Source organism: Biomphalaria glabrata, chromosome 11 (assembly GCF_947242115.1).
Source record: "Biomphalaria glabrata chromosome 11, xgBioGlab47.1, whole genome shotgun sequence".
NCBI classification, from domain to species: Eukaryota; Metazoa; Mollusca; class Gastropoda; family Planorbidae; genus Biomphalaria; species Biomphalaria glabrata.
In genome coordinates this window covers 17017272-17043559 of record NC_074721.1, presented here as the reverse complement: position 1 = coordinate 17043559, position 26288 = coordinate 17017272, and the positions used below count along the sequence as shown (strand labels likewise).

The 26288-nt window shown below is 34.1% G+C and overlaps 2 protein-coding genes and 2 long non-coding RNA genes across 7 annotated transcripts in view; 2 read left to right on the top strand and 2 right to left on the bottom strand.

Moving 5' to 3' along the window:
* LOC106051844 (macrophage mannose receptor 1-like) overlaps positions 1-5134 on the bottom strand; it is a 39848-nt gene extending 34714 nt beyond the window's left edge. The window contains exons 1-2 of the mRNA XM_056003966.1: positions 4873-5134; positions 2294-2473 (exon numbers count right to left, since the gene is read on the bottom strand). Coding sequence (XP_055859941.1) covers positions 2294-2473; positions 4873-4933 — 241 coding nt within the window. The 5' untranslated portion in view covers positions 4934-5134. The remainder of the gene's footprint in view (positions 1-2293; positions 2474-4872) is intronic.
* A 970-nt stretch (positions 5135-6104) lies between these two features.
* LOC129921813 (uncharacterized) overlaps positions 6105-26288 on the top strand; it is a 38547-nt gene continuing 18363 nt past the window's right edge. The window contains exons 1-2 of the long non-coding RNA XR_008773792.1: positions 6105-6292; positions 14994-15157. This is a non-coding gene — a long non-coding RNA (uncharacterized LOC129921813). The remainder of the gene's footprint in view (positions 6293-14993; positions 15158-26288) is intronic.
* Positions 7686-11880, top strand: LOC129921812 (uncharacterized). Of its 2 annotated transcripts, XR_008773791.1 has the most exons (4): positions 7686-8004; positions 9540-9665; positions 10009-10077; positions 10438-11880. It is a non-coding gene; the product is annotated as an uncharacterized LOC129921812 (long non-coding RNA). The 2 variants fall into 2 exon arrangements; XR_008773790.1 differs by lacking the exon at positions 7686-8004 and having other exon boundaries at positions 8404-9665.
* The window catches only part of LOC106051837 (macrophage mannose receptor 1-like), a 112496-nt gene continuing 102093 nt past the window's right edge, over positions 15886-26288 (bottom strand). For all 3 annotated transcript variants that reach the window (XM_056004786.1, XM_056004785.1, XM_056004787.1), the window contains exons 43-46: positions 22140-22415; positions 21583-21780; positions 18730-18879; positions 15886-17373 (exon numbers count right to left, since the gene is read on the bottom strand). In XM_056004786.1, coding sequence (XP_055860761.1) covers positions 17111-17373; positions 18730-18879; positions 21583-21780; positions 22140-22415 — 887 coding nt within the window. In that variant the 3' untranslated portion in view covers positions 15886-17110. The remainder of the gene's footprint in view (positions 17374-18729; positions 18880-21582; positions 21781-22139; positions 22416-26288) is intronic.

The window sequence follows — 26288 nt, the reverse complement described above, 5'->3', positions numbered from 1 at the left end:
TTTATTGCAATATAACTCAGTCTACATTTGTCCATGCTAATAAATTGTTCCACACAAACAATTTTGCTGTTGCTGCCATTTTGTTCCGTGTTGCTATAGCCCCCCCCCCTTATAGCTTATATGCCATGATATGTTTGTATAGTTTAAAAAGCCGGTGCCAAAAGTCTATCTTTAGGAAAGAGAGAGAGAGGAATCTTGGGCTACCATTAAGTTAGCAAGCCATTTCTTTTTCAATTGACCATAGTGCCTTTGCTTAGATTTGTAACATGACTCACAATATGCTACAACAGTGTTAAGTAAAATTAGCACACAATTTGCATTTTATATAGATTTTGACAAATGTTTTCAAGCTTTGTTAGACTAGATCTCTATGTGTTGAGTCGGAATGTGACACGCTAGACATAATAATTCACTTGATTGAAACAAATTTAAGACAATGTAACAGAAAGGAATTACGTTGCACAGTTTCTTCCCATACTCAGTGTTATGATGTGTGTGTTTATGATGTGACTATGAATAAAGAAGGGGCGGATGGGTTGAGCCGACTGACAAGACACGAAGTGCTCTGTGGTAGTTCAAGTGAATAAATTGCGGGGTGTGTTACTTAAAGAAGGGACGTGTGACAGAAAGAAGTGCATTTTTACAAAGTTTATACCAACTATGTCTGTCTGTCTGGTATAAAGTGTGCACACGTTATTTCACCCACACCCATTCTCGGATCAAGTTGAAACTTCGCATAATTATTCAATGGCATAGACAAGACATTAATAAATAAAAAAAAAAGTAACCAATAAGACAATTACTGGTAGTTAATTGTTTTGTGTAATAGCAACAAAGGAAACTAATACTTACTTCAGAATTTACAGATAAGTCTAAATGTGTTGGGTTTAGTCCCCATAAATAATTATTAACTCTATTTCTCCCTCAAGCATTCTCCGATCAAATTGATACTTTAAACATTATTTATTGTAGGCCTGCCTAACAATACATGAATCAATAAACAAAAAATACTCAATTATTCAATTAGTTGTTGGTAATTAATTATTTTGTTTGATATCGAATAAAGGAAATAGCTTGTACATTATTGGTAGATATAGTTTTAAATACGGAGTTCTTCCCTTTAGTAAATCTTTTTTTAAAGGATTTTTATATTTTGCTTGTTAGAGTGAGTTTGTTTAAATTGCCCAAAATATCATTATTTCATTTGTGTTTCTGCAGACATCTGCATCGAAGTTGAAAGCTGCCTATGTTTGCAAATACACATTATTTTCAGTTCTGTTTAAAAGTTTGTTCAAGCTTATTGAAAGTTCTGCATTGAGAATTAAATACGCCTACACCGGTTTAGCTGGACAACAATGAGGAATCAAAGCTATAGGCTAGGGCTTAATTGATGTGTTTAGTTGATGGGCTTAATTGATGTGTTTAGTTGATGGGCTTAATTGATGAGTTTGTTGATGGGCTTAATTGATCTGTTTAGTTGATGGGTTTGATTGATGTGTTTAGTTGATGGGCTTAATTAATGTGTTTAGTTGATGGGCTTAATCGATGAGTTTGTTGATGGGCTTAATTGATGTGCTCAGTTGATGGGCTTAATTGATGTGTTTAGTTGATGGGCTTAATTGATGTGTTTAGTTGATGATTATTAGTTGATGGGCTTAATCGATGAGCTTAGTTGATGGGCTTAATTGATGTGTTTAGTTGATGGGCTTAATTGATGGGTTTAGTTGATGGGTTTAATTGATGAGTTTAGTTGATGGGCTTGATTGATGTGTTTAGTTGATGGGCTTAATTGATGTGTTTAGTTGATGGGATTAATTGATGTGTTTAGTTGATGGGCTTAATTGATGAGTTTAGTTGATGGGCTTAATTGATGTGTTTAGTTGATGGGATTAATTGATGTGTTTAGTTGATTATTAGTTGATGGGCTTAATCGATGTGTTTAGTTGATGGGCTTTATTGATGTGTCTAGTTGATGGGCTTCATTGATGTGTTTAGTTAATTATTAGTTGATGGGCTTAATCGATGAGTTTAATTGATGGGCTTAATTGATGGGTTTAGTTGATGGGTTTAATTGATGAGTTTAGTTGATGGGCTTTATCGATGGGTTTAATTGATGGGTTTAGTTGATGTGCTGAATTGATGGGTTTAGTTGATGGGCTTAATCGATAGTAAAGAGTAAAAACAGAGTTGTCGCACATAATTAGGCTGAGGTGAATATTCGGGGATTCTAAAGACATTATTAACTAAAAAAAAGCCATTTTTAAAATTCTATACTTAGTGTGATTTGATTTACCTTTAGGAAGCTGTGACGAAATCACTATATTTTCTTGCTCAGAATGGATGCTAGCTAAAACTGCACTTCTTTCTGTACACTTGCTCTGTGCTGACGCCCAATCTTCTCGTCCTATTTGTACTTGGTAACAGTGTAAGTTGTACTTGAACCATCCAACAGCACAATCCTCGTAGGGAACACCTGTAATGAAGTTTATTTCAAACATTTCGAACATGTGTTTGTCTCTAGAGAAGTTTCAATAGCTCTGGGGGTTTATCTCATAACCAATCAACTTTCCCACTTTCCTAATTAGACTGCCCCCCACACCTTTTGTAAAAAAGTGTAAAGAGTCGTCGTATTCTTGTGAAGAGATTCTATTACCATAATGTTACTAATGTTATGTCGACCCCCTCAAACATTTATTATGTCATTCGCTGCTGTTTGAAGACTACTTGGAATAAAATGTGTAAATGTTTCGATACGGCAATACATTTGATATATAGTCTACATATTAATTACCTGGAAGACCAAGTCTCTCAATTAAATACTTTATTAGGAATTCGTTACGGCTTCTTCATTACATAAACTATCACATAAATATTAATCGCTTGTAGAATTGACATAATGCCTCGTGAAATCGCTCAGCTACTATGAAAATGTATGTAATCTGTTTTACTGACTCTTTGAAAAATGTATTAAATGTTTTGAATGTAAGAAAAAAAAAGCACTGTGACATTTTGTAAACAAAATAAATGTTGGTCTAGTTCTATCACATACATTTAACAAAATAAAACGTTGGTCTAGTTCTATCCCATACATTTAACAAAATAAACGTTGGTCTAGTTCTATCACATAGGCCTACATTTAACAAAATAAACGTTGGTCTAGTTCTATCACATACATTTAACAAAATAAACGTTAATCTAGATCTATCACATAGGCCTACATTTAACAAAATAAACGTTGGTCTAGTTCTATCACATACATTTAACAAAATAAACGTTGGTCTAGTTCTATCACATACATTTAACAAAATAAAACGTTGGTCTAGTTTTATCACATACATTTAACAACATAAAACGTTGGTCTAGTTCTATCACATACATTTAACAAAATAAAACGTTGGTCTAGTTCTATCCCATACATTTACTAGTTCTATCACATACATTTAACAAAATAAACGTTGGTCTAGTTCTATCACATACATTTATTTCCTATATTCTCTTTTAATTCAATCATTGCTTTTGATAACATACTGTACATCAATACTGTTTGAGGTCCCGTTTGATTAAATCCACGTAACGGACTTGGGGCGACAGTTTTTTTTTAGTCAGACGCGAGTTTCCCGTAGAGAATGATTTTTGGGTTGCGATTGTCCTCCATCCGGCGAACATGTCCAAGCCAGCGCAGGCGGCGTTGTCTGAGGATTGTAAAGATGTTGTAAAGACGCGCAAGGATCTCAGTATTGCACACTCTTGCCTCCTTCGGAGGCAGTCAAGTGGAATGAGTCTAGTTTTCTCTCTTGTTTTGCATAGAACGCATGCCTTGTAGATCTCCATTTTGGTCGCTGTAGTAAGCTTATGGATTACCCAAACTTTAGGCCTGAGGCCTGAGAGAACCGGGACATTAGTGACTGAAGCTCCTCTAGTGAGTGTGCCACTACCATCTCTTACGAGGGTGGTTCTGATTTTAGTTTTGTCCCTCAGTCTGGCAATATTTCGGAGTTTGCCATCAAATCTGGAATGGATTAACGCCTTAGTTAGATTGGTCAAACACCTAGTAAATTAGCAGTGAAAAGAGTATTCTGAAGAGGATCATTGTCAGGATACATCCGTGTTGAACTCCGATGGCGAAGACTAGTAAATAAAGAATCCCACATACAATGGCTTTGTTTGCGTGTCTGGGTCATAATATGTAGGTCACATCATAATTCTTTTTTAATCTTTGGACTTGAAGATAAGCCATTCCTTTATTATAAGAGTCAAAGCAAAATATAATTTGGTGAAATAAAACAAATATAACATTTAGGATATGGTTATTCAAAAGACAATACCTCCTTTATACAACTATAGAGCGATTCTTTTTTCTCTTAATAATTTATGAATGTAAGATATTTAAAAAAGGAACATTCTTTTACGCCCCTCCTATCCGAATAAATCCTGGTTAGGCGAATGTATAAATGTACTACACTTTATAGGCCTACTATTCTTAGGAATAGAGTCTGAATAGACCTTCGGATCATATCTAGACTTAGAAAACGATGCGCAAAATGTTCCTGAACATTCATTTATTAAACCCTTTTCTTTTTATATTAAAAAAAAATAACAGCCAAACTAGAGTTTTCCCAGTGTGGTCAACGAGCTAGTACTTTTTTCCCCAACTGTCAAAATAGTTAGAGCCGTTTTCGAGATCCGTGTCCACCCAGGTTTTTTAGTTTTGAACCCGTGTTTAGGTTTTAGTTTAGCTTTTAGTTTGCACGAAGGTACAAGTTGAATAGAGATGTTGTAATTAGTGGATTAACACTATGATTAACACAAATAATACTCTAAACTCACATTGATTCAGAACATAACTAAATGTAAGAGTCCACAGCTTCTTACCTTGCTTTTTACCAACCAGGCCACACAAAACAAAAAAGACTAAAGGTAAATAATGGAGCATCTCAAAATTAAACTTTTCTTTTCAAAAAGGCTAGAAATGAGATTAAGCAGTGAAACATGTATCCAATTAGGTCTAAAACATCCCGTATACATGAAACTAGATCTATGGATGTAGGCTTTTGTTGGCTAACAAATGAATCACCGGTAATCTGGTAAGTCCCACCCGCCCCACATCTATTTGTGCCCATTCACGCAGTGTACAAGCAAACACTGGTAACAGGATACAAGCCTTACCATTCACGCAGTGTACACTGGTAACAGGATACAAGCCTTACCATTCCCAGAACTACGTGAACGACAATTTCTCCAGAGGCTATTTATAGCATTAGTCATGATGAGTTGTAAAAATCGCGTGCATGTCAAAGTTATTTAAATATGCAGTGGGCCTTCCCCAAGAGAGTGTATCTAATTTGTTCTTCCTACGCAAATGCAAAACAAAGTGCCACTTTATAAAAAAAAATAAAGTAAAAATGTCCCTTTGAGTCACATGATTTATGGGCATAATATGGGGTTCGATGATGAAAAGGTAATCTATTTCTATGGGCAACTCTTAACAAGGAGGTCGTGTTGTCAGCTCAGCGACCAACCGCCTTTACTTTCCCAGCCTAGAGTTGGGTGGACTTTAAGAGAGTCTATCCTACAAGCAGATGGCAGCCTGGTCGTGTGGAATGTGCTCCAGGCTGAAGAACGCCACCCGTTTGCTTCCTCTGCTATGTACGAGGTTAAAATGTAGGCCCACTTTTCTTCTTTCTGATTGGACCATTATAAAAGACCCATGTCACTTCACTGCACAAGAATCGTAGAGAACCGAGCCTCTGTGGTTTCATTACACACGGTGGGCTGAAGTTTAAAAAGCTAAATGAAGACTGTATATGAGCATTGCAATGTCTGAAATTTCTTATAGGACCTAATTACTGTTAGTATTAGGCTATTACAATGTTCTAAAGTCTTTACTTACGAGTCACCTTCCTTTCCTAAGACTCCTCAACTTTCAAAAACAAACAAAAAATTTACAGAAAAAATTTGACACTAGTTGAGGCAATGGCAGCCATTAAAACATAAGATGTATTTATGTGTCTTATCTGACAATGGCGAGGACTCTTTTATTGCGTGGGAGGGTAAAGAAAAAAAAAACATTTTGCAAATATAACTTTTTTATTACCTACCTTTCTTCAATGTCATGATGCCCCAGCATTAATATAACACTGCAGGTATTTCTACGTCTGCAATTCTATTAGTTCACACATGTTCCAGCCGACAGGTTTATGGCTTACTCAGTGACACTGTCCTTAGTAGAAGCTGAGCTACGTTCTATTACTACTTAAATAGGGTTATAGAGCAGTTCACACTAGGTGTACATGTAAGTTATTGTTATTGACATGAGTTCATTTCCTTTTCGTAATCATGATTTTTGTTTTATTTCAATGCGATGTACTATTAATGGAAGTATGGCAATATGTCATTTAATTCTAATACAGAGAAAATAAATTAAATACATTGTATTCATCTTATTTCAAAGCCTAAGCGAATCATCTTATTTCAAAGCCTAAGCGTCTACTATAAAATTAAATGTAAATAAATATATAATATTGTATAGTGTGGGCATATCAGGTAGCTAGCGCTAATATATTATATTTAGAAAAAAAAAACGTGTTTTTCTTCATATGATTTGTGTGTGAATTAAAATCCTATGCTTAATAGCACTGCATTTCTTGTGGAATTTTTTTTTTTAAATATGCAAGACTTATTATTATGAATTAATATTAAAAGTATGTTGCCTTTGTTTTAACAAAAGAAAAAAAAACAATGACCAATAACCTTCTTTCACCCCAAGTTCTATTAGAGATTTTCATTTATGGCGGAAAAAAACTTTATACAGCTAGCTTTTTGCTGTTTCCTGTGTACAGAATAAAGTTGATAACGTCTGTATTATATAAGATAAGATAATACGTCTGTATTATATAAGATAAGATAAGCTATTTTTTTAATGGGTATAGGATGGTTTTTGTGTGCACTTTTTAGCACTGCTGTATCAAAGATTCTAAGTTCTTCAGTTTGTAGCTCAATCATGGAACTATACTAATGGAACAACAGCTCCTAGTTTTTACTAGGGGAGTGCCGTCGCGCATCATTTTCACGCATGGTGCAATATGGAGAAATTCAGGAGGATGCAAAAGAAGAAATTTACTCCTCCAGTCACTTGGACTGACCTTCAATGAGAGTAAAACTTTCCTACGCTTTATTTTATTAGATCTCTAAAAACTTCATCCATTTTCTCACAATGTTTTGTGATTTATAAAATTTTCCTGAATAAGGGATCGTCACAAAAGTTATTTTTTTAAGGCCACCCCATTAAAATAGCTGTTTTCAGTACATTCACATTTGGATATTTTACACAAAATCTGGATTTTTTTTTATGTACATTAAATCATTATCATCTGTCCCGCGTAACTAAATCCTCCACTTTTCCCGGTCACCAATGTTCTTAACAAGAGAGAGAGGCTGGTCCATTATTTGCGTAGTCCAGCCAGCTTTTCTTCTGACAAACCTTTTTTCGTTTATTCTCTTAAAGGATATTTTTTTTTAAGTTAGTCTTACAAAATACAATTCCAAACCAACTCATGCAGTTATCGTCTTTTCACAGTATTGAGGAGCCATCCTTTTTGCCAGCCAGAGTGTTAATTGGCAAAAGTAAAAAATTCATTATTTTATTTTTTTTAGTAAATATTCACAACTATATCTTTTATATAATAATATATTTTTTTAATAATAATATCTTTTATATAGACATGCTTTAATAGATCTAATAAATGATTAACGCGGCCCTACCAATATGGGTATATTAATACTTAAATCTGGGTATTTTAAATTTCGAATGCGCATTTTTAAAAAACCGAACTTATCTATAGATCTCTTATATCTAGAATAATCTAGATCTACAACACCCAGACTTAGACTAGTTAGACTATGGTTCTAGATCTATTTAAAAGATATTTTTTAAAAAATAACTCAACAGATCTAATAAAGTCATGATTTCCACTCTATTTTCTCTAGATCTAGACCATACATGAGGTCAATATGAATGTTTATATAGATCTAGTCTACGTCTAGAACTCTAGATCTATCGATCATGACTATAGACTGTATTATACTCATATACTGTAACTGTATTACTAGTATTAGTGTATAGTGACGGTAATTATAGTCACTATAATCAATAGTGTATTTCCTGTAGATCTAGTACCTGTACTAATATTAGTAGATGTAGATCTATAATAATAATACTTTTTAATAGTAGAAAGTAGATTTATAATCTATCTTTCACATCACATGATTATTGATACAGACAGTGAATGAAACAGATGCAGTGATTATATTATAGTTTATACTGACTTATAGCTCTATCAGTTGATTATCATCATCATCATCTCGAATAATAATCTAGACTAGTATGTCAATGTCTCTATTAAAATAATTAATATCATCAGCCATATCATTTTAAATATTAAAATAGTAGACATAGATTTCTATATTATAAATAGATAGATTAGATCTATAAAATATGATTTTACAAACTTTAGAAATGATTGATTTTATTTTTAATTGATCAGCCTTCTAGACTAGATCTAGCATCTCTAGCTAGACTCTAACCTGTAGTTTGTAGATCTTGGAATTGGATCGAAATTCACCTTCCTAAATTGTCTCTAAAGTCTGTAGCTGATTTGAGAGGCCCAACGAGGCAAGAGTCTATTACTATTAGTACTCTGTCTCTTGATCTATCTAGTAGGCCTACTTAGCTAGTGCATTAGCCTTAGCCATAGTGTAGTCAAATCTTGACAACTAGTCTTCTAGATCTAAGCTTCTAGAATAATTAGATCTAGATCCAGTTTAGATTTAGAATATAAAAGTATTTTACTAGCTAAAATACTAAATCTACTGATCTTAATTCTAGATAGATATACAATATATAGATCCAGTTTAGATTTGGAATATAAAAATATTTACTAGCTAAAATTCTAAATCTACTGATCTATACTTAATATTTTAGATATTATATGACATCTACAAAAATTATTATTAAGATATAATTATAGAATCTAGACTAGTTATTTATGTACATAAAATATTTAAATAAAAGATAAAATTTATGCAGGCCTAGATCCCATAAATTTATAATTGATCCAGATCTATCAGTAAAAGTTACCTTCGATTGAAGTTTTACCCAATCTAATCTATACAAGACAATTTATAATCCATGCCTCGCCTAAATACATTAAATAATAGTTCCCATTCCATGCCATGCCCAGACCCATGAGTTCATGAAATAATAAATGATGTGGTGTCAAGTTGGATCTATCCCCTGAAATTCAGCACTTTAATATAAAACTCTCATATCTAGTTAATTATTTGCTATGACACTCTGATCAACTTGGACTTGTGTGATACATATATGTTTCTTATCAGATTTAATGAATGAAGTTTTGGTGCATTTTAAGGCCACAAAAGTATCATCAGGTGCATTCTAACCATTGGTATTTTTCCTGGCAACATTTCTATTCTAGTCTGTGATAAATTATAAATTTAAAAAAATGTTTGTAATGTTTCAGTTATTAACAAGTAGAACCATGCCAACCAGTTCTGATGATGTACCAGAATGGCTCAATGATCATACTTATACTATTTCTACTCTCTGGGCAGACATTAATAATATTGGCATCCATTCAATATTTATTGTAAGTACTATATACAATTTTTATTTTAGTTATCTAAAAGATGTTTTATGAAGTGTGATTTTCATGGTCAAGCAACATCCAAATATCGGGGATGGAATTTAACATTTTTCTCTAGTTTTTTTTTTATAACACTCTTAAGCAAATTCATCTTTCATGAATGCCTAATATACTTGGCTGTTGTGCAGGCCATTCCTTTACAATAAACTGTTAGATGAAATTAGGCAAAATTATGTCTGATAATTTGTATGTTTGATACAACAATGTATTCAATTTAATAATATTATTTTTTAATTTTAATGTTTTCAAAAGAAATTAGCCATTATGCCTAATTGTATAATTACAGTTATGTTTGGAAATGCAAGAAAAAGGCATGCATTCCTGACAAGTCAATGATTGGTTGCACCTCTTAAAGGTAAGGTACTGCAATTTTTCCCTATGCACTTTTCTCATAAGCTGAAGTACTTGTATTTTTGAAAAACTAGTTTTCCATGAAAATGTAAATCATAATATATGTTATAGTTGCTTTTAGATGAGTGCAATGTCCATCAAATTAACTGAATATCTGCCTTCACCTTTAGTAATAATTCATAACTATTAAGGTCAGGGCCATGTCTACACATTAACACAGTAGCTCCTTTTAGGTACAGACTATTTTTAGAATAGCAAAATTATATAATTATACTTAATAACATATATACGTTTAGCATGGTCAACACATATGTCACACATATTTTTATTTTTTAAAAATCCTTTTATTTATTTTTATAACTAGATAACTTTCTGTTACCGGTATGAGAAAAGATGAGATTCTTGGACTCCTGCATAGCACCACCAGAAAGGAAAATCCCATCATGTTGCAAAATAAAAGTCTTGGACCAATTTTAATTTACGATATATATATTATACTGTAAGCTCTATACATATTTATGTATATCCTGTCATTCAGCCAACAGGTTTGGATTTAGTATTTCTTTAAATCTGTTTGATATTGTACTTGAAAACTATTAATCTGAGCCCCATTAAAACAATAGGGAGTGCAGTGAATGAGTGGTAAAGCACTTGGCTTCTGAACTGAGGGTTCCTGGGTTCAATTAAGACTGGGATTTTCAATTTCAGAATTCAAAAGGCTAGGGATACATGGCAATAGTAAGGAATAAGTAAAGGCAGTTTGGGGATCCATGGCTGAATGGTTAAGTCATGGGTTTGAATCTCTGTGAAGACTCGGATTAAAATTTTTTAGATTTTTGGGTGCCCCTGAGTCCACCTAACTCTAATGGGTAGCTGACTTTTGTTTTGGAAAGTAAAGATGGTTGGTTGTTGTGCTGGCCACATGATGCACTGGCCAAAGAATCAAATGACCTTAACATCATCTGCCCTATAGATTGTGACGTCTGAAATGGGATATTTTTTCAAAAGGTGGTTGGTTGTTGTGCTGGGTACATGACACCTTCGCTAACCATGGGGCACAGAAACTGATAAACTTTATATCATCTGCCCCATAGATTGCAAGATATGTAAGGGAAATTTTACTTTTTTAAAATTAAAATAAGAATCTATCAAAAGTAAACATAAAATATGGTGCATTCTCCTTAAAACTAAAACCTGGTGCGAAGATTTAAAATGTTGGCAAAAAAAAGCAACATCATATATTCTTAATTCCCTTTGCAAAACTTACTGAGAAGAACATGCATGTTGTTCCCTCATAAGTTTCTTGATAGAGGAAATCTTGTTTATATTAGATTTGAATTAAGCAAATTAAGAAAAAAATTATAATCATTATTTCAAATGGTTGTATCTAAACCTTATGAATTATTTTTCCGTTATAAGTATATTGAGATTAATGGATAATCATAAAATTGTTAAATAATTGCTGCTATCATTCATTCCATTGACTAAAGAACCATAATTTTTTTTTTTTTTAATTAATTTCAAAATGATTTTTTTCAAGCATAGAGTTCACATAGATCTTGAGTGAATTTTTTTTTTATTTGACTAATGCTTCAATTTTATTGTATCATATTAGTTGTTAATTTTTATTACCCAGAATATTTAAAAAATGAGTACACTATTTTCATGTAATAATGTAACTTGGTATTCACACAATGCTCAAAATACACCATAATCTTTAGGCCATACAGATTTGTATAAATTAACTTGTTTAAATACATTGTAAATGTATATTGTTTGGATAAGAATAAAGTTTTTCTGTAGACAATTATTGTTCAAGATTTGTTGATGCTCCTGCTTAATCAATTATATATACAGGTCATTAGTTATTAACACGTCTGATAATAAATGACAGTACAAGTTAGTGAATGAAAATTTGTCATTATTTCAGCTGCTTTAGTCCTACATCAATGTGAGGTACCAGTACTTTGATTGTGTCATATAACAATTTAAAGCAACATTTTGAAATGAATAGTCTGTAGAATTGACAGTAAATACATTTAAGTGATGGGCTGTGATCTGCTTGAATTGGGAGCTGATCATGTATTGAATTTGTGTTTTTGATCTTTACTTCAAGTAAATGTTAATGAGCAATTAATTTTTAATGAATAAATAATTTAAAAATAAATACAAAAGAACCATAAACATCTACTTTAGTTTAATAATTTTTTTTCATCAGAACAGAATTTCCAACTTTGCATTCTTAAAATAAAATATAATTTATTTAGAGTAGAGTCAGAACACAAAATCATAGTTTTAAAATATTAAGTAAATTAAGCTAAGCTGTGATCTCTTATAAACATTTGTATATAGACTATACACAATTTAATTATTATTTTTCATCAAATTGCAGGAACTACTACATGTACTTATGCCTATTTGACAATAAAAAACCATAGTCAATGAAATAGTAATACTAGTAAATGAGATAAAAGTAAACTAAATATCATCAATGCTATTGAAGCCACACTTGTTTTGTTTTTTTATCTTGTTTGGTGGACTGCAATTAAAGTTGCTATTAATTTCACTGATCGTCTTAGCTGAAATGCCAGTGTCGTCTCTTTGAATCCTAAGCTTATTTTCTTGGTAACTGGAAGTCCAGATATTTGGAGTTTCATTTTAAGCACCTAAACTTTCCGAAATGGCATTCCGATAGGCTAAACTATTTGCCTAACATGTCATATGCACGTAAAGAGGTACCACAGAAATGCTTAGGCGCCAACTTACTTTAACTGACATAGAATAAGAGAGCACCTGGTTGCATACAGCTTCAGAACGAGACAGCAGGAGGTCACTTACAAAGGTGTGGTATACACCAATGAAAATTAATTGCCGAGGGTAGATGGCAAAAAAAACAACTGATTCTACCACAGGTGGACAATGGTTATGCCTGTGCTCAGTGTGGCATAATATGTAGGTCACAGCTGGGGCTGAGTAGCCTCTGGAAACAGCATTCCTCATAAGTCTTAGGAATCAAAGACAAGCCTATCATTTTTGTAGCATAGTTTGTAGCTTCTGTAAATGCATGAAATGCCGACACAAGTCCTCTGTGAGTTTGATGGATTACAAACATCTTACTTCTTTGCCTTATAATGGTCCTTCTCTCTGTTCTTCTAGGTACTTGCATTTATCTAAATATCATTGATATATCGTAACATGTCATCAAAATAAAAGCTAGAATCTCTGCAACTCGTTTACAAGTCAGAAGTCATCAATAACACTTGCCATTTAAAAAATAACAATTTAGATTAGTCAAATCAGTGACTGATTATTCGATTCATTTAGGCCTATAAATTTTTTATTTGAATATATAATGATCCTTTACACTTTGTGACTTTACTAGTATACTTTGGAGTAGACTTGTTGAGCTAAAGTCGGAAGTACACATTGAGTTTTACTGTGATCTACTAGATCTAGATGTAGATCTATATATATTATATTATATAGAAGTAGAGAGAGTATCTCATCAATAGTATCTGTCATATCGTGATCAGTAGGCGGCTGCAGGTTTATAGATCTATTCCATGACAAAAACCCTGGCTAGATTTAGATCTACTGGTCTAGACATCTAGATCTAACTAGAATTAAACTAGAAAACTGAATTAGAGAAGTAGCTTTTTGAATCTAGAACCAGAATCTATATTATTAATATTAGATCTAGTTGCGTCGAACGCTTAATTTTTGGTTGTTGTTTTTAATAAATGCACATAAATACATTGTATTTTGGCAATAAAAATACCCAGTTGGTAGTCCAGTAATTCTAATAATTAATTAATGAATGACTATCAGTATTTGTTTTAGATCTATCGGATTCATATGACTATGACTTATTATTTATACTTATTTTGTATCATTCGTCCAAGAAAATCTAGCTCTAGATCTATTTCATTTTAGATTAGGCTATAGTTTTTTTTTTTTTTTTTGTCATTTTATTTAGGCCGAACGGCGCGGGAGGACCTAAGTCTAAGTCTAAGTTATTTAGGCTACAATATTACCGAGATGAACTTTTTCTTTGTTTCCCACGAGACGTGTATGCCTATAGCCTAGTCCTTTCGATAATAATAATAAAAAAAACGATTAGAAATGCGTAGCTTGGAGTGTCAAAACTGTATTAGGCCTCCTATTTTTATTTTTATTTCGTGCAATTTAGTATATCGTAACAAATACGCATTTAGAGGAACGGTAGACAGGTCTTCATCCAGATTTAGTGTAAATAAACCAAACACAGAAACACTGAAAGATTGTATTTTCGGAATTTAGATTCTATTTTTTTGAAAAAATGTGGCATTTTATAGGGTGGTCGAAAAAAATAACTTTTGTGACGATCTCTTATTCGGGAAAATTTTATCTATTATATCAGATAGTCAGAAAATGGATGAAGTTTTTACACATCTAATCAAATAGAGCGTACGAAAGTTTTACACCCATTGCAAGGGACTGACGGAGTAAATCTCTTCTTTGGCATCATCATGGATTTCTCCACATTGCACCATGCGCAAAAATGATGCGCGACGGCACTTCGACTCTCTTTGGCTTTGTAAAAAACTCGAAGCTGGTGTTCCATTAGTATAGTTCCATGGCTCAATTTATTTCTTTAAGTTTAGTTTACAACATTATTTGAAGCGTCCTTGACATTAAATTTAAAGTGAACATCCCAAAAGCTTAGCAATACTTCCGCATTCCAACCGCCGGATACACCAAAGAACGCAATTTGACGCAATTTATGAAAATCCCTAAGTTCAGCACACTTGGATTCCACTTAGCCTATATGTAAACAGCATGTTTTCAAGTGGTCCTTGGTGACTAAACACTTCTAACAAGTTATAGCATTGGTTCACTCACTGTGACTGAAAATAAAATGTGAAATGTTTTTTTTTTCAGTGGCTTTCGTGAGATGTTTTGCAATTTAAAGTCTTTAAAATAGCGATAATTGCTAGAGGATCTCTTGGTAACTGGACCGGCCTAGGCAAATGCATAAGGCCTCCAATTGTTGTGCAAAAACATAATTTATTTTGACGACTATTTGATATGGAACAAACAAAAAAGTATGTATCAAGTAAAACAATCAAGTTATATTCAGTTGTATAATAGACAACATTGTCTTATCTTTCATTTATCAACATTTATTGTTTGACTTATCCTTATTTGTAAGTGTTACAGCTTTCTACTATATCTTTATCTTAATAGCTCTCTAGAAACTACCTACTCCAAGTTTAGGTGTCCCTGGGTTCAGCTGTAGGCTAATTACATCAAACACTTAACAACTCGATCAAAACACAGAAACTTTTTTCTACAATATTGCGCATGCGTCAGTCGATTACTCAGTTGTCTATATAAAAACTCAATAGAATTAAAAAAAGAAATTTTCTCTAAAACTCATTCGATGGATTAAAGTTGATAATAATGAATTCGCCCCTAATTACTATTCTTTTTTTTGTGTCTGTTAACTGTTATTCTTTGTTGACCCAAACCAAAGATTAGAGGAGTTCATCTGGACAATACCAACTGTATGTGGAACCCCCTTTGCATTAGGCAACGAAGACAATCTCCTCACTTAGTCTTTAGAAGAGATGTGACAAAAATGTAAAAAGGTTTAATGTGTTTGTATAGGTCAGTTAAACTTACTAGATGTTTACATCCTTCTGCATTTTCTTTTGACAACTTTGAAAAGAACAATAACCCTGTCAGGAAAGACTACATAATTGTCTAAATTGTATTCTATGTTTGTGTAGGCCTAGTTGAGTGTGTGCTATGAATAACACACAGAACATCATTTAACATCAACATGATTTTATTTTCACAAAGTAACAGGAGAATCATTCCAATCAAATTGCATATGTTTATATTAAAAAAAGCAAAGCAAGCAACCATTCATCACATAATGCACTCTCTCTCTCTCTTTCTCCAGCTGGCCCAAAAACACACACACACAACAAACACCAGTTGGAGGGGGGAAAGCTCAACTCCATATAGCATTCAGTAGAAATCAAAGTAAGGAAAATATTTTTTTGTTTTTTATAGCATTCTATCATTTACCTCACATCAACCATTCTTCTAATATGTGAGTAAATAAATTTTTTTTTTTGCATCAAAGACTTCAGTCGGTGATTGTTTTATATAAGCAGAGAACAGAAAGGAAAAATTTAGACATCTAAGTTTGCACCGCAGCTCTTTTTGTTTTTTTTTAAAAGAAAGCTACTTACATGTTATTTTTTAATGTTAACATTTTGTTAATATATACACAATTTAAAAGCAGAGATAATTCACTTGATAATTATTTTTCAAAGCAAAAGTACACATACTTCCATTTAAAACACAAATACCCTGAACTTCAAACCCAGTCATTCTAGTATAATATTAGAGTATGCTTAATATACATTCAATTCAAGCTTTAAAAGACCACATGGAATTGTGTAAATGTTCAGTATATTGTAGCGTTTGTAAAGATTCAATATAAATAAAGATCTTTGCTTATAAATGTCTCTTTTTTATTGACTTAAACCTTATTCAGAAAAAAAAAAAATAGAAACTACAGTTGACTCTTGACAGTCTGACAGGGGCTAGGAGGATGTCTGATTACTGAAAGCATTGAATTACCAAAGGTTAGCTGTACTTCAAAAGAACTTAACCTTAAAAGTCAAGAAAATTCTAAACTTATTTATGATATATAATTAATTTTCAAATAAAAAATAAATGAAAAAGAAACATTTATTGATCTAAAAATACAAAACAAATGACTTCAGCTTACACATACTTTATTAAATTACAATTTACATTCTAAAAATATACTTACTATAGAATACAATTCATGTAATTACATGAATTTACACATTTGTATTAGATCATTCTACGCCAATAATATTAAAACATGCATGTGCAGCTGATGCCCTGTGTGTCAGATTATCAAGAGTTAACTGTAGTATTTAAACCTATTGTCATTCACTTCTTTGAGTAAATGAGGTTCTTGCAAGCTTGGTAGACTTAGTTAAAAAAAACAACTAAATATCAATTCCTAATTTGACGGTGCTGCCCTCCAGAGAAAGAGACACTTTATTCTCACTTTGGTCATGTTCAACATCAACTTCAAGACTTTCATCTTTAACAAATAAAGCATTGTCATAACCACTGCCAGAAGTCTTGCTAATCAACACCACTGGGTATCTTTTCCAGACAATAAACACAATGGCAGCTATTATGATGCATGCTCCAAGTATTCCTATCACTGTGCCTGCTATCTGTCCTCCAGTTAATTTATTACTTCCTGTATGGAGTTCAAAGTACTCAATGGTTAGGCATGCAGATAAAACAATACCAAACAATTAAGCGTATAAATGATCAAATCAGCTTTGAACTGGCAGAGAAAGAAGACAGATAAAGAGTGTACATGCAGTATCACAACTAAATAGCAGCATATAATGAAACTGAGGCTCAAGGGAAATGACTCTAGCTAAGGCCTAAAAACTAAATAATTTTTAAAGTATAACATAATTTATTTTTGAAGGACACTCTTTAGAGCAGTGATGCCCAACCTAATTCGACCCGCGGGCCATTTTTATTTCCGACACTCGTGTCGCGGGCCACATGAAAAAAAAAAAAGTAGGCCTAAAAAAACGCTATTAACTTGAAACCCGTAGATCCTGTGCTTCATTAATTAATGGGATATTTGAAATGTATCTTTTTTTCCCCGCGTCAGAAGATGGCTTTATTTCTCTACTTAAAATATCAGCAAGATTGGGCTTCATTCCTATACTTAGAATATGAGCAACATTGTAGCTAGCTTTACATCCGAGTCATTTTCCTGTCTCTTTTTGGTAAATATTCCCATCAATCCTCCAATTTCTAGGCTTAGTTTAACAATCTTTTATTCGCGGCTAAAACCAAGAATGCCGTCATATTTGTTTCATAATGTCGTTTATATGTTGTTGTTTTTTTTTAAATAGCCACACTTTCTTTATGAAACAAATATGTTGGCTTATATTCATGTTCCACAAAAAGTAAAGAACCGTTCACTTTTCCTGGTAGAAAACGTACATTCTACACTCAGATACCTATTTCATAAACGCACAAATGTTAAATTTCATGGAACTTATCTTCAGGACAAAACATTGAGGGCCCTAACCCCTTAACGTAAGTAAAGATACATTTTTACAATTTTTTGGGGGGAAAAAGGGGGGATTTTCTACACCTTGTGCCGACATTTCGGCGGGCCGGATGGACTCACGTCGTAGGCCGGATCTGGCCCGCGGGCCGTACTTTGGGCATCACTGCTTTAGAGAATAAAACTAAAAGGAGGTTAGAGAGTATATAGCAGTACATTTCTTAGGGAGGAAAAGGTAAACTAAACTAATTTAGAAACTAATAACAAATAAATTTGTCTATATACCTTTTCAATCACCATCTGCACAACAGCATGTTCACTTAATATCAAAATAACATAATACACAAACTAAAGGATTTTATTTCGTTGACTTCTTTAAGAGGCTTATGAGAAAGTTTCAATAGAATGTCATACTTTGAGCAAAACTTTATGTACATGATGACAGTGTGAAGTCCAAAGCCATGGGACCAAGCTCCCCCCTACATCCCACCTGTACAAAAAGACCAGTGCTGCACTCACCTGAATATTTCTGAGTGGAGGGCAAGTGATAAACAGCTTGTCTGGTGCTGGCTGTTGATGATGTGAGTTGTGTACTGTCCAGCAGGAAAGGGTCAGAGTAAGTGACAGTGGGCTGGACTGTAGTGGTTGTAGACAGTGTAGTGGGGTAGACTTACCAGTGGGAGAGAAAAAAGTAAAATTGTTTAAAATTTAGCGCACAAAAATTGCATTTACTAACATCATTTTCTTTTCTCATTGAATTATTAAGATTCAATACTTTTACTTTTACTACACTAAATTTATTTTTTATACATAAAAAAGCATAAGCCGTAAAGATGTAATTTTGAGTTGGCATGTGAACTGAGATTCTTGAGTTCGAATCCTGGTGAAGACTGTGACTTGTGTTCACTTAACTCTAATGGGTACTTGACTTACATTGGAAAAGTAAAGGTGGATGGTCATTGTGATGGCCACATGACACACTCATTGACACTAAGCAGGGGCGGACTGGGTATCAAAATCGGCCAGGGCATTACCATATAATATGGCCCACAAAATGGAATGTCATATCATTGGCGTAGCCATGATGTTTCCGTCGGTGGTGGGGGATTTTTATATATATATATATATATATATATATATATATATATATATATATATATATATATATATATGAGTGTGTAGTATATGTAATTAATCATTCTGACCTTTCACTCTTTCAAACATTTTTTTCTACCCTAGAATATTCTTTTCCTTTAATTAGTGGACAGACAGTACACGCCTCTTAGGACAGTTAGGTAATAGCGCTCCCCCAGCAGGACCCAAGCATTATTTCCGTTATTTTAAGCTTTAAAAAATGCATATTCCGAGGTATCTAAAGTGCAGTTTTAGCCTACTACTTTTCCGCTAAAAAATTCAAAAACCAAATCTGCTACTCACTGCACTTAATTAATGGAGTCCAGTAACTATAGTTTTGCTTCAGTTTTTGTATTGGAGGGGGAGGGTAAACATAAAACACCTTTTGGCTACACTCATGAAATTTGGTGACTGTAGTTTGCTTAAGCTGGCTTCACTGGGGAAGTAAGTAAAGTTTCCCTTTTAGACAATGAGGTCTGAGGCAAGTGATGGTTTGAACCCCCCCCCCCCATTCCCTGCTACTCCCTTATGTCTTATTATAGGTGTAAGCCTAATTCTCCACAAAATATATAAAGTTTGATAACGCTTCAAAAACTGGATGTATGCTTGCATAGGATTACATAATGTATTTTATTTAGACATGTATATAGTCTGAAAACTATAAACAATACAATAGCAGCCTTAAAGAGTTTAAAACTTTTTTGGTATTACTTATAGATTACAGACGTTTCTTTAAAAAAATAAGAGAGTTATGTCCTATGCATTTCATGTGTCAATCTAGTCATGCATGTTGATTTGTGACTTAAAATATGCTAAATCATTGGTTTTCCTGGCTGACTCAGGCAACCCATTTCATTAAAAGATTAGAGAATGTAGAACGTTAGATAGACACTTACTTAATGTGAAAAGCTCTTGCTTCGTCCTAGTACATTCTCAAAAATGCGAATTGTATATGAATATATCATGACACACTATTTAAAATATAAATTTCATAACCCTAACCCTCATTTCATAAAATATCTGATGTGACAGCGCTATATAAATTATTTTAATTATTATATGAATTTCCGTCATTAATGACTTCATTCTAAGCATAAGTTCGCTATTAATTATAGAAGTAAAAAAAGATAATGTAGATCTATATATTTTTTTTTAATTAAATAATATTTTTTGTAAGTCTTAAGTGTAATATTTTTTAGATCTATGTTATTAAAAATAAACAAAAAGAAAAGTTACTTTTTCTTTATGAATCGCAGAAAGTAGAACTCTATACCCATATTGAGCTGTGAATAAGTTGGGTAGTTTGCAATTTCTCGGTTGTGTGTGTGTTAAAGTTAATATCTATTAAGAATTGTTAAAGAGCTAGATCTAATTGTCGCCCCTATATTTTATTTTTTTGCTGCGTTACATCAATGTTTTCTAACTTAATCCTCTCTCATCCCTCTTTTCGATAACTGTCAATGGAACCATCAAAAGACGGGTGAGGGAAGGAGCAAAAACAAATGGGAGTGCCATCAAACGTCCATGCCAACCAGCAAAATGATTAGGCCAAACACAACCTCGGAGACTTCAAAGCAGTGTTGAAGTCCATGCCGCTCGTGCATAGCAAAAAGTATGGTCTAACGTTTTGCAAATGATAATAAGTAAAGTGTATAGTGTACATTTTTTATATATTCTTGTTGAATTTCAAACAAAATTAACTGCAATTAGAAAAAAAAATACAAAAAAACGTGTTCGGGCATCTGTGTCTTGCTGCTGTTTTTTGTTTTTTTAAAGTTGTCTGCATTGAAAAAAAATCATTTTGGTCGCAACCAGACCGGCCCATTTGGTGCCGGCCCACCGGGCATTTGCCTGTTTGCCCATGTAGCCAGTCCACCCCTGACCCTAAGCCCCAGAAACAGATGGGATTTACTTCCTCTGTCCACATAGATTACCATCTGAAAAGTGTACCTTTATATTTTTATCACTGATAGTTATTTCTAATCATACAATGTAATAACTTTACCCATATCTAAATGAAAATACTATATTTTGTAATTTATGTTTGTCCTGTAAAATATCAGGCTTACATAAGTATTTTGTAAAAATAATTATGTTAATAATCTTCTACACACTGACTCTAATTAAAACAACTAAAACAGTTGCTAGAGAATAGTTTTTTAAATAGCTATTATAGCATTACTAAAGTAAAAAAATATATCCATTAAAGTTAAAGTCTCAACAAAAAACACTAAGCACCTGGACTAGTTTTGCAGATGTAACCTTGCTTGTTGCCAATGCAGGACAGGTCATTCCACTGACCAGACTCTCGATACATCTCCACACATTCTTCCTCAGTCACTGTGTTGGAGTACTGGTTAGTCACATGGAGTGATGGCTCACCTTGAGCCCAGTTAAAATAAACTGTAGGAGAGTTGTCTGTCCAACCAAAGCCACCTTCAGAATTAATGTGTATAATGTGTCATCAATTAATTGAATTGTGTGTAGCTGCAAATGTATTAAGTCTAATAGATCATTGGGGATGTTATATCAGCTGTAGAAAGTAGGACTGACTAGTCATTGAGCTGGTCACTAGTTACCTTGACAACACAAATGTTGAATTCTTTTTAACAATAAACAATAAAAGGAAAAGAGTATTTTAATCCTTAGCCAAGTCTTTAGCAAAAAGCCCATGAAATCTTAAACTACTATAAAGTGCACAAAAGGAACCATTTTCAGTTGTGTTAAACAGCCAAGAAATGCATTTTGTACATAAGTTGATTGACTTAATCAACCAAAGAAAACATAAAACCTGCCTGCACTGTCTCTGTTCAATCCAATCCAAAAGTTTGTTCTAGTGAAATAAGTTGTGGATGCCTCAGTCTCTAACTTGTCAATCTCATCTCTCAGGAACTGCAACTCCTCTGCAGAATGAATGCTGGCAAGCTGCATGCCTTGTCGGCCACAGGTGTAGGCAGCCTCTGGCCAGGACAGCTGATCTTGAAACTTGATTAGGTAACAGTAATCGCCAAACCTCTTGGTGTTGTTAGCACAGTGGCCCAGAGGAACAGGCGTTGTTGGCGGTGGTGTATCTTAAGAGAAAGTTAATAGTTTAAACAAAACACAAAGTACATAGTAATTTGCATACTTCACATGATGATGAAATAAAAGAAATAATTAGAGCTAAAATTGGCAGTGTGCTTTCATAAGTTTAATAATTGTATAAATATTGTGTTTATTCATAACTGTAATTGTATTAACTTGTTAATAACTGTTAGCAACATGATCCCCAATTTTCCAAATCTGATACTAAAACTTTCAAAGTCCTTCAATGTTACATCCTAGGACTTATTCCAAAGACACTTGAGTGTGTGAAAGTTGCCTTACTACAAGAATGCCTGATCGGTGAAAAAAGAAGTGTCTCAATACTTGGGTACTCTGTTTTCTGCTGCTCCTGTGGAGATTGCCGAGGCCTGGTTACATGTGTGGCTAATGCTCTGGCCGGCAAGAAAGTGCCCACAGTTGAGTCAGGGGAGGACAGACACTTTGGTGTTAGAAGTTTGGAAAAATAATAGACCCTTCAAATGTTTCAATGTTTATAATCCACCAAAACAAGAACTGGCTTTAGATGTCACAGAGACAATAACTGTAGACACTATCATAGCTGGAGATCTTAATGCCCATTCACCTTTCTGGGGCTATGATGACACTGATCAGTCTGGTAAAAAAGTTCATGACCTGTGCAATTCTACTAGCCTTTTTCTTTTGTAAGACAAACACTCTCCTCCTACTCTTCTGCATGCTAGCAATGGTTCACTATCACAACAAGATCTTTCTTTAGTCTCTGCTAACTTGGAATCTGTCATAACTTATCAAGTACTAGGCGATATTGGTAGTGACCACCTTCCAATATTACTGACTGCCACTCTTTCTAAAATCAACACCAAGACCACGAAAGAGCCAGAAAGTGGTGCTATACTAAAGCTAATTAGGAAGGATATGAGATAGCTGTCGACAATGCCCTTGAAAAATTCCATGTAGGTCTAGCTCTGTCGACCTTGTATACCAACAAATAACAGTAGCTATCCTGGGAAATTTGCTAAAAAGTTTATTCCTCGAACTTACCCTTGTAAAAAATTCAAGAACTTTTGGACAGCTGAAACCAACAAACTTTTTACGGCCCGGAAAAGGGCACACCAAAAGGTCCAAAAGAATCCAAGCAATTCAACACCCAGGCAGAATTATAACAGACTCAGTCTACTAGTCAAAATGTATGTTAACAGGGAAAAACGAGAACGTTGGACCAACACCTGTGCAAGGTTAGACCTAAGGGATAGCTCTAGGGCCAAGAGTCTTCTGAGAAATCTCGAAAATGCTGGGCATACGAAAACAGCAACCCCATTATCTTCACCCAGTGGGGTAACCATTTCATCAAAGAAGAAACCTGCCACTTTGTTGAACAAATATTTTGCTAAGATCAACAAAGCTGCCAAGAAGTCCCCAATGTCCAAAGACATTAATAGGCAAAAAGGAAATACCAGCTCAAAAAGGCTTCCAGGTCGGATGGCATCACCCCCGAAATGCTCAAGCATGTAGGGAAGAAAGGAAGGGCCGTGCTCTTGGCATTTGTAGATAGAACCTGGAAACGTGTCACCATTATTCCTATACCAAAAAAGGGAAAATATTCTTCCACTGCTGAGGGCTACAGGCCCATCTCACTCACATCTTGTGTGGGAAAGATACAGCTTCAGGAGACAATCTCAAGAAAAATCAGCAGGTTTGAGCAAGGAACCATGATGCATTGTCCACCCATAATCCTTTATATATGGCCCAAGGATGAACAAAAAAATATCCATCTAGGCACACACTTTCAAGACAAAGCCACATTACTACTAAAACACTTTGAAGCAAAAAAGTACACATAATTCAAAGTTGTCTTCAAATGTTTTTCTCTAGTGTCTCTAAAAATATTTTCATTAAGTTTTAAAAAAAATAAAATGCTTGTATTTTTTTTTTTTTTACAAAGAACAACAAAAAAACAATAAAATTAAGTTTTGTTTTGGAGAACAGTGTTGTCTCTTAAACTATGTGACATATTATGAAAATGTGTAATGCCTCTGTTTAAATTTACTTCAAATGCACAGTCTATGGTATATTTTCCTTGAGTTAAATGCTTTTAGACTCAGTTCAATAAAACAAGTAATCCAGAGATAAACAAATTCACATAAAAAATAAATCCCTTGCACAAATAGAATAATTACTTGACTGACATATTCTTGTACAATAAATAAAACACAATAAAGATACAGATAATCAAAAACTATCCATCACAGAATAATGACCATTGAACATTTAGCCTCATAGGGAGCTTTTTTTGTGCTTATAAATCTTTCTAAAAGACTTTTCTGGATTGTCATTTAATTCTAAGTCTTTTCTTCAATCTTCGCCTACCTATATCAAAACATCTCTTCAAGGTTATCTCCCCATTGGGGATGAATCAGCAAGTATTGTGTGTCAACTAGCTACTTAGGTGACAAACATGGGTTCCAAAGGACTGTCAATGCCAGGGGTTAAAGTGAGGATAAGCACCCACTTTCCAAGAAATGCTCCCATGGCTTGCGTCTCTAAATGCCTCTGATAGTCAAATCCAGCTCCTGGCCTTCACGTGTGATTTTCTCAAAAATCCGGCGGAACCTGTTCTTACAAACTGACAGGAGAAGGGATGAAAGGCGGAACACTGGCACCTCAAAACCAGTTTAGCTTTGTGTTGATGGGGCACGTCAGCCTAAATAACGCAACCCATCTAGGAGAAGGAAAACTCTGACTCCAAACCTCCACTCTGTGGCGATACTCCCCCGTGTGGGTATCGGGGCTTGGAAATGACCAAGAGAAATAAATAACCCCACTGCCTTTCCACTTGCATTTCACTAAGTGAATAATAGTGGACCTTCCCCCCCTCTAGGTGCTTTTTGACAGAGGTCTGGATTGTACTACACCAGACGGAGGTCCTTGTCTCACTACATTCTAATACTAGACATAAATTCATCATGAAGTGTTTTTTTTCTGGATCTGGTGAATGTGATATCGTGAAGGGGCCTGGATCCAGGATGTGACGATTCCACAGAGCATACCCAGGGCACAGTCAACTTTAAGCTTTCTACTGCAGAAAAGTTCCATTTGGAGAGCTCTATGGATGGCGGAGAATGGACCATTGGCCAACCCCACCTTGTCCCATGGATATTCCGGTTACAGACCTAGATGTTTCCTTTTATGTCAGTATTGGAGAAAATTGCCAAGACCGAAAACTCCCTTAAAATGCGGGGACTATATATTTATATATTTTTTAAAAGCCTGAGGAAACACCCAGCCTACACTAAATGCCAAGGAATTTAACGAAAAATCCATACGAGCTCAGACGTCGCCTCGTAAAAGGTCTGCGCATGGCAGTTTCTTCCAGGACTGCCTGTGATAAGTCAGCTACTGGAAATAAAAAACAGACTAGCAGCAAACGCCTAAACCTTTTGCAACTCAACATCTTAGGCCTACAAAACAAGACACCAGAACTCCAACACATACTCAAGAAGCATGATATACACATAGCGCTATTGCAAGAAACACTACTGCCCAAGAAAAAAATAAACATCACAGGCTACACACAGTACAGATGCCTTTGCACCAAATGCCAGGGAATTATGACCCTCATAAGAAACGACACACAAGCCACAGTAAAACAAATACAGAATAATACAGACATCGACACGCAGGAAATACTTCTTTGGAGAGGAGGAACAAAGTACACCATCAAAAACTACTATTGCCCACCATCATCAACAGCAGAAATAGACATACAACTACCACACTACACAAGGACAATAATAGCTGGCGACTTCAATGCACACACACACCTTCCCTAGGCTACCCATACTACAACAAGCATGGCAAAGAAATAGAGGATGTAACAAATG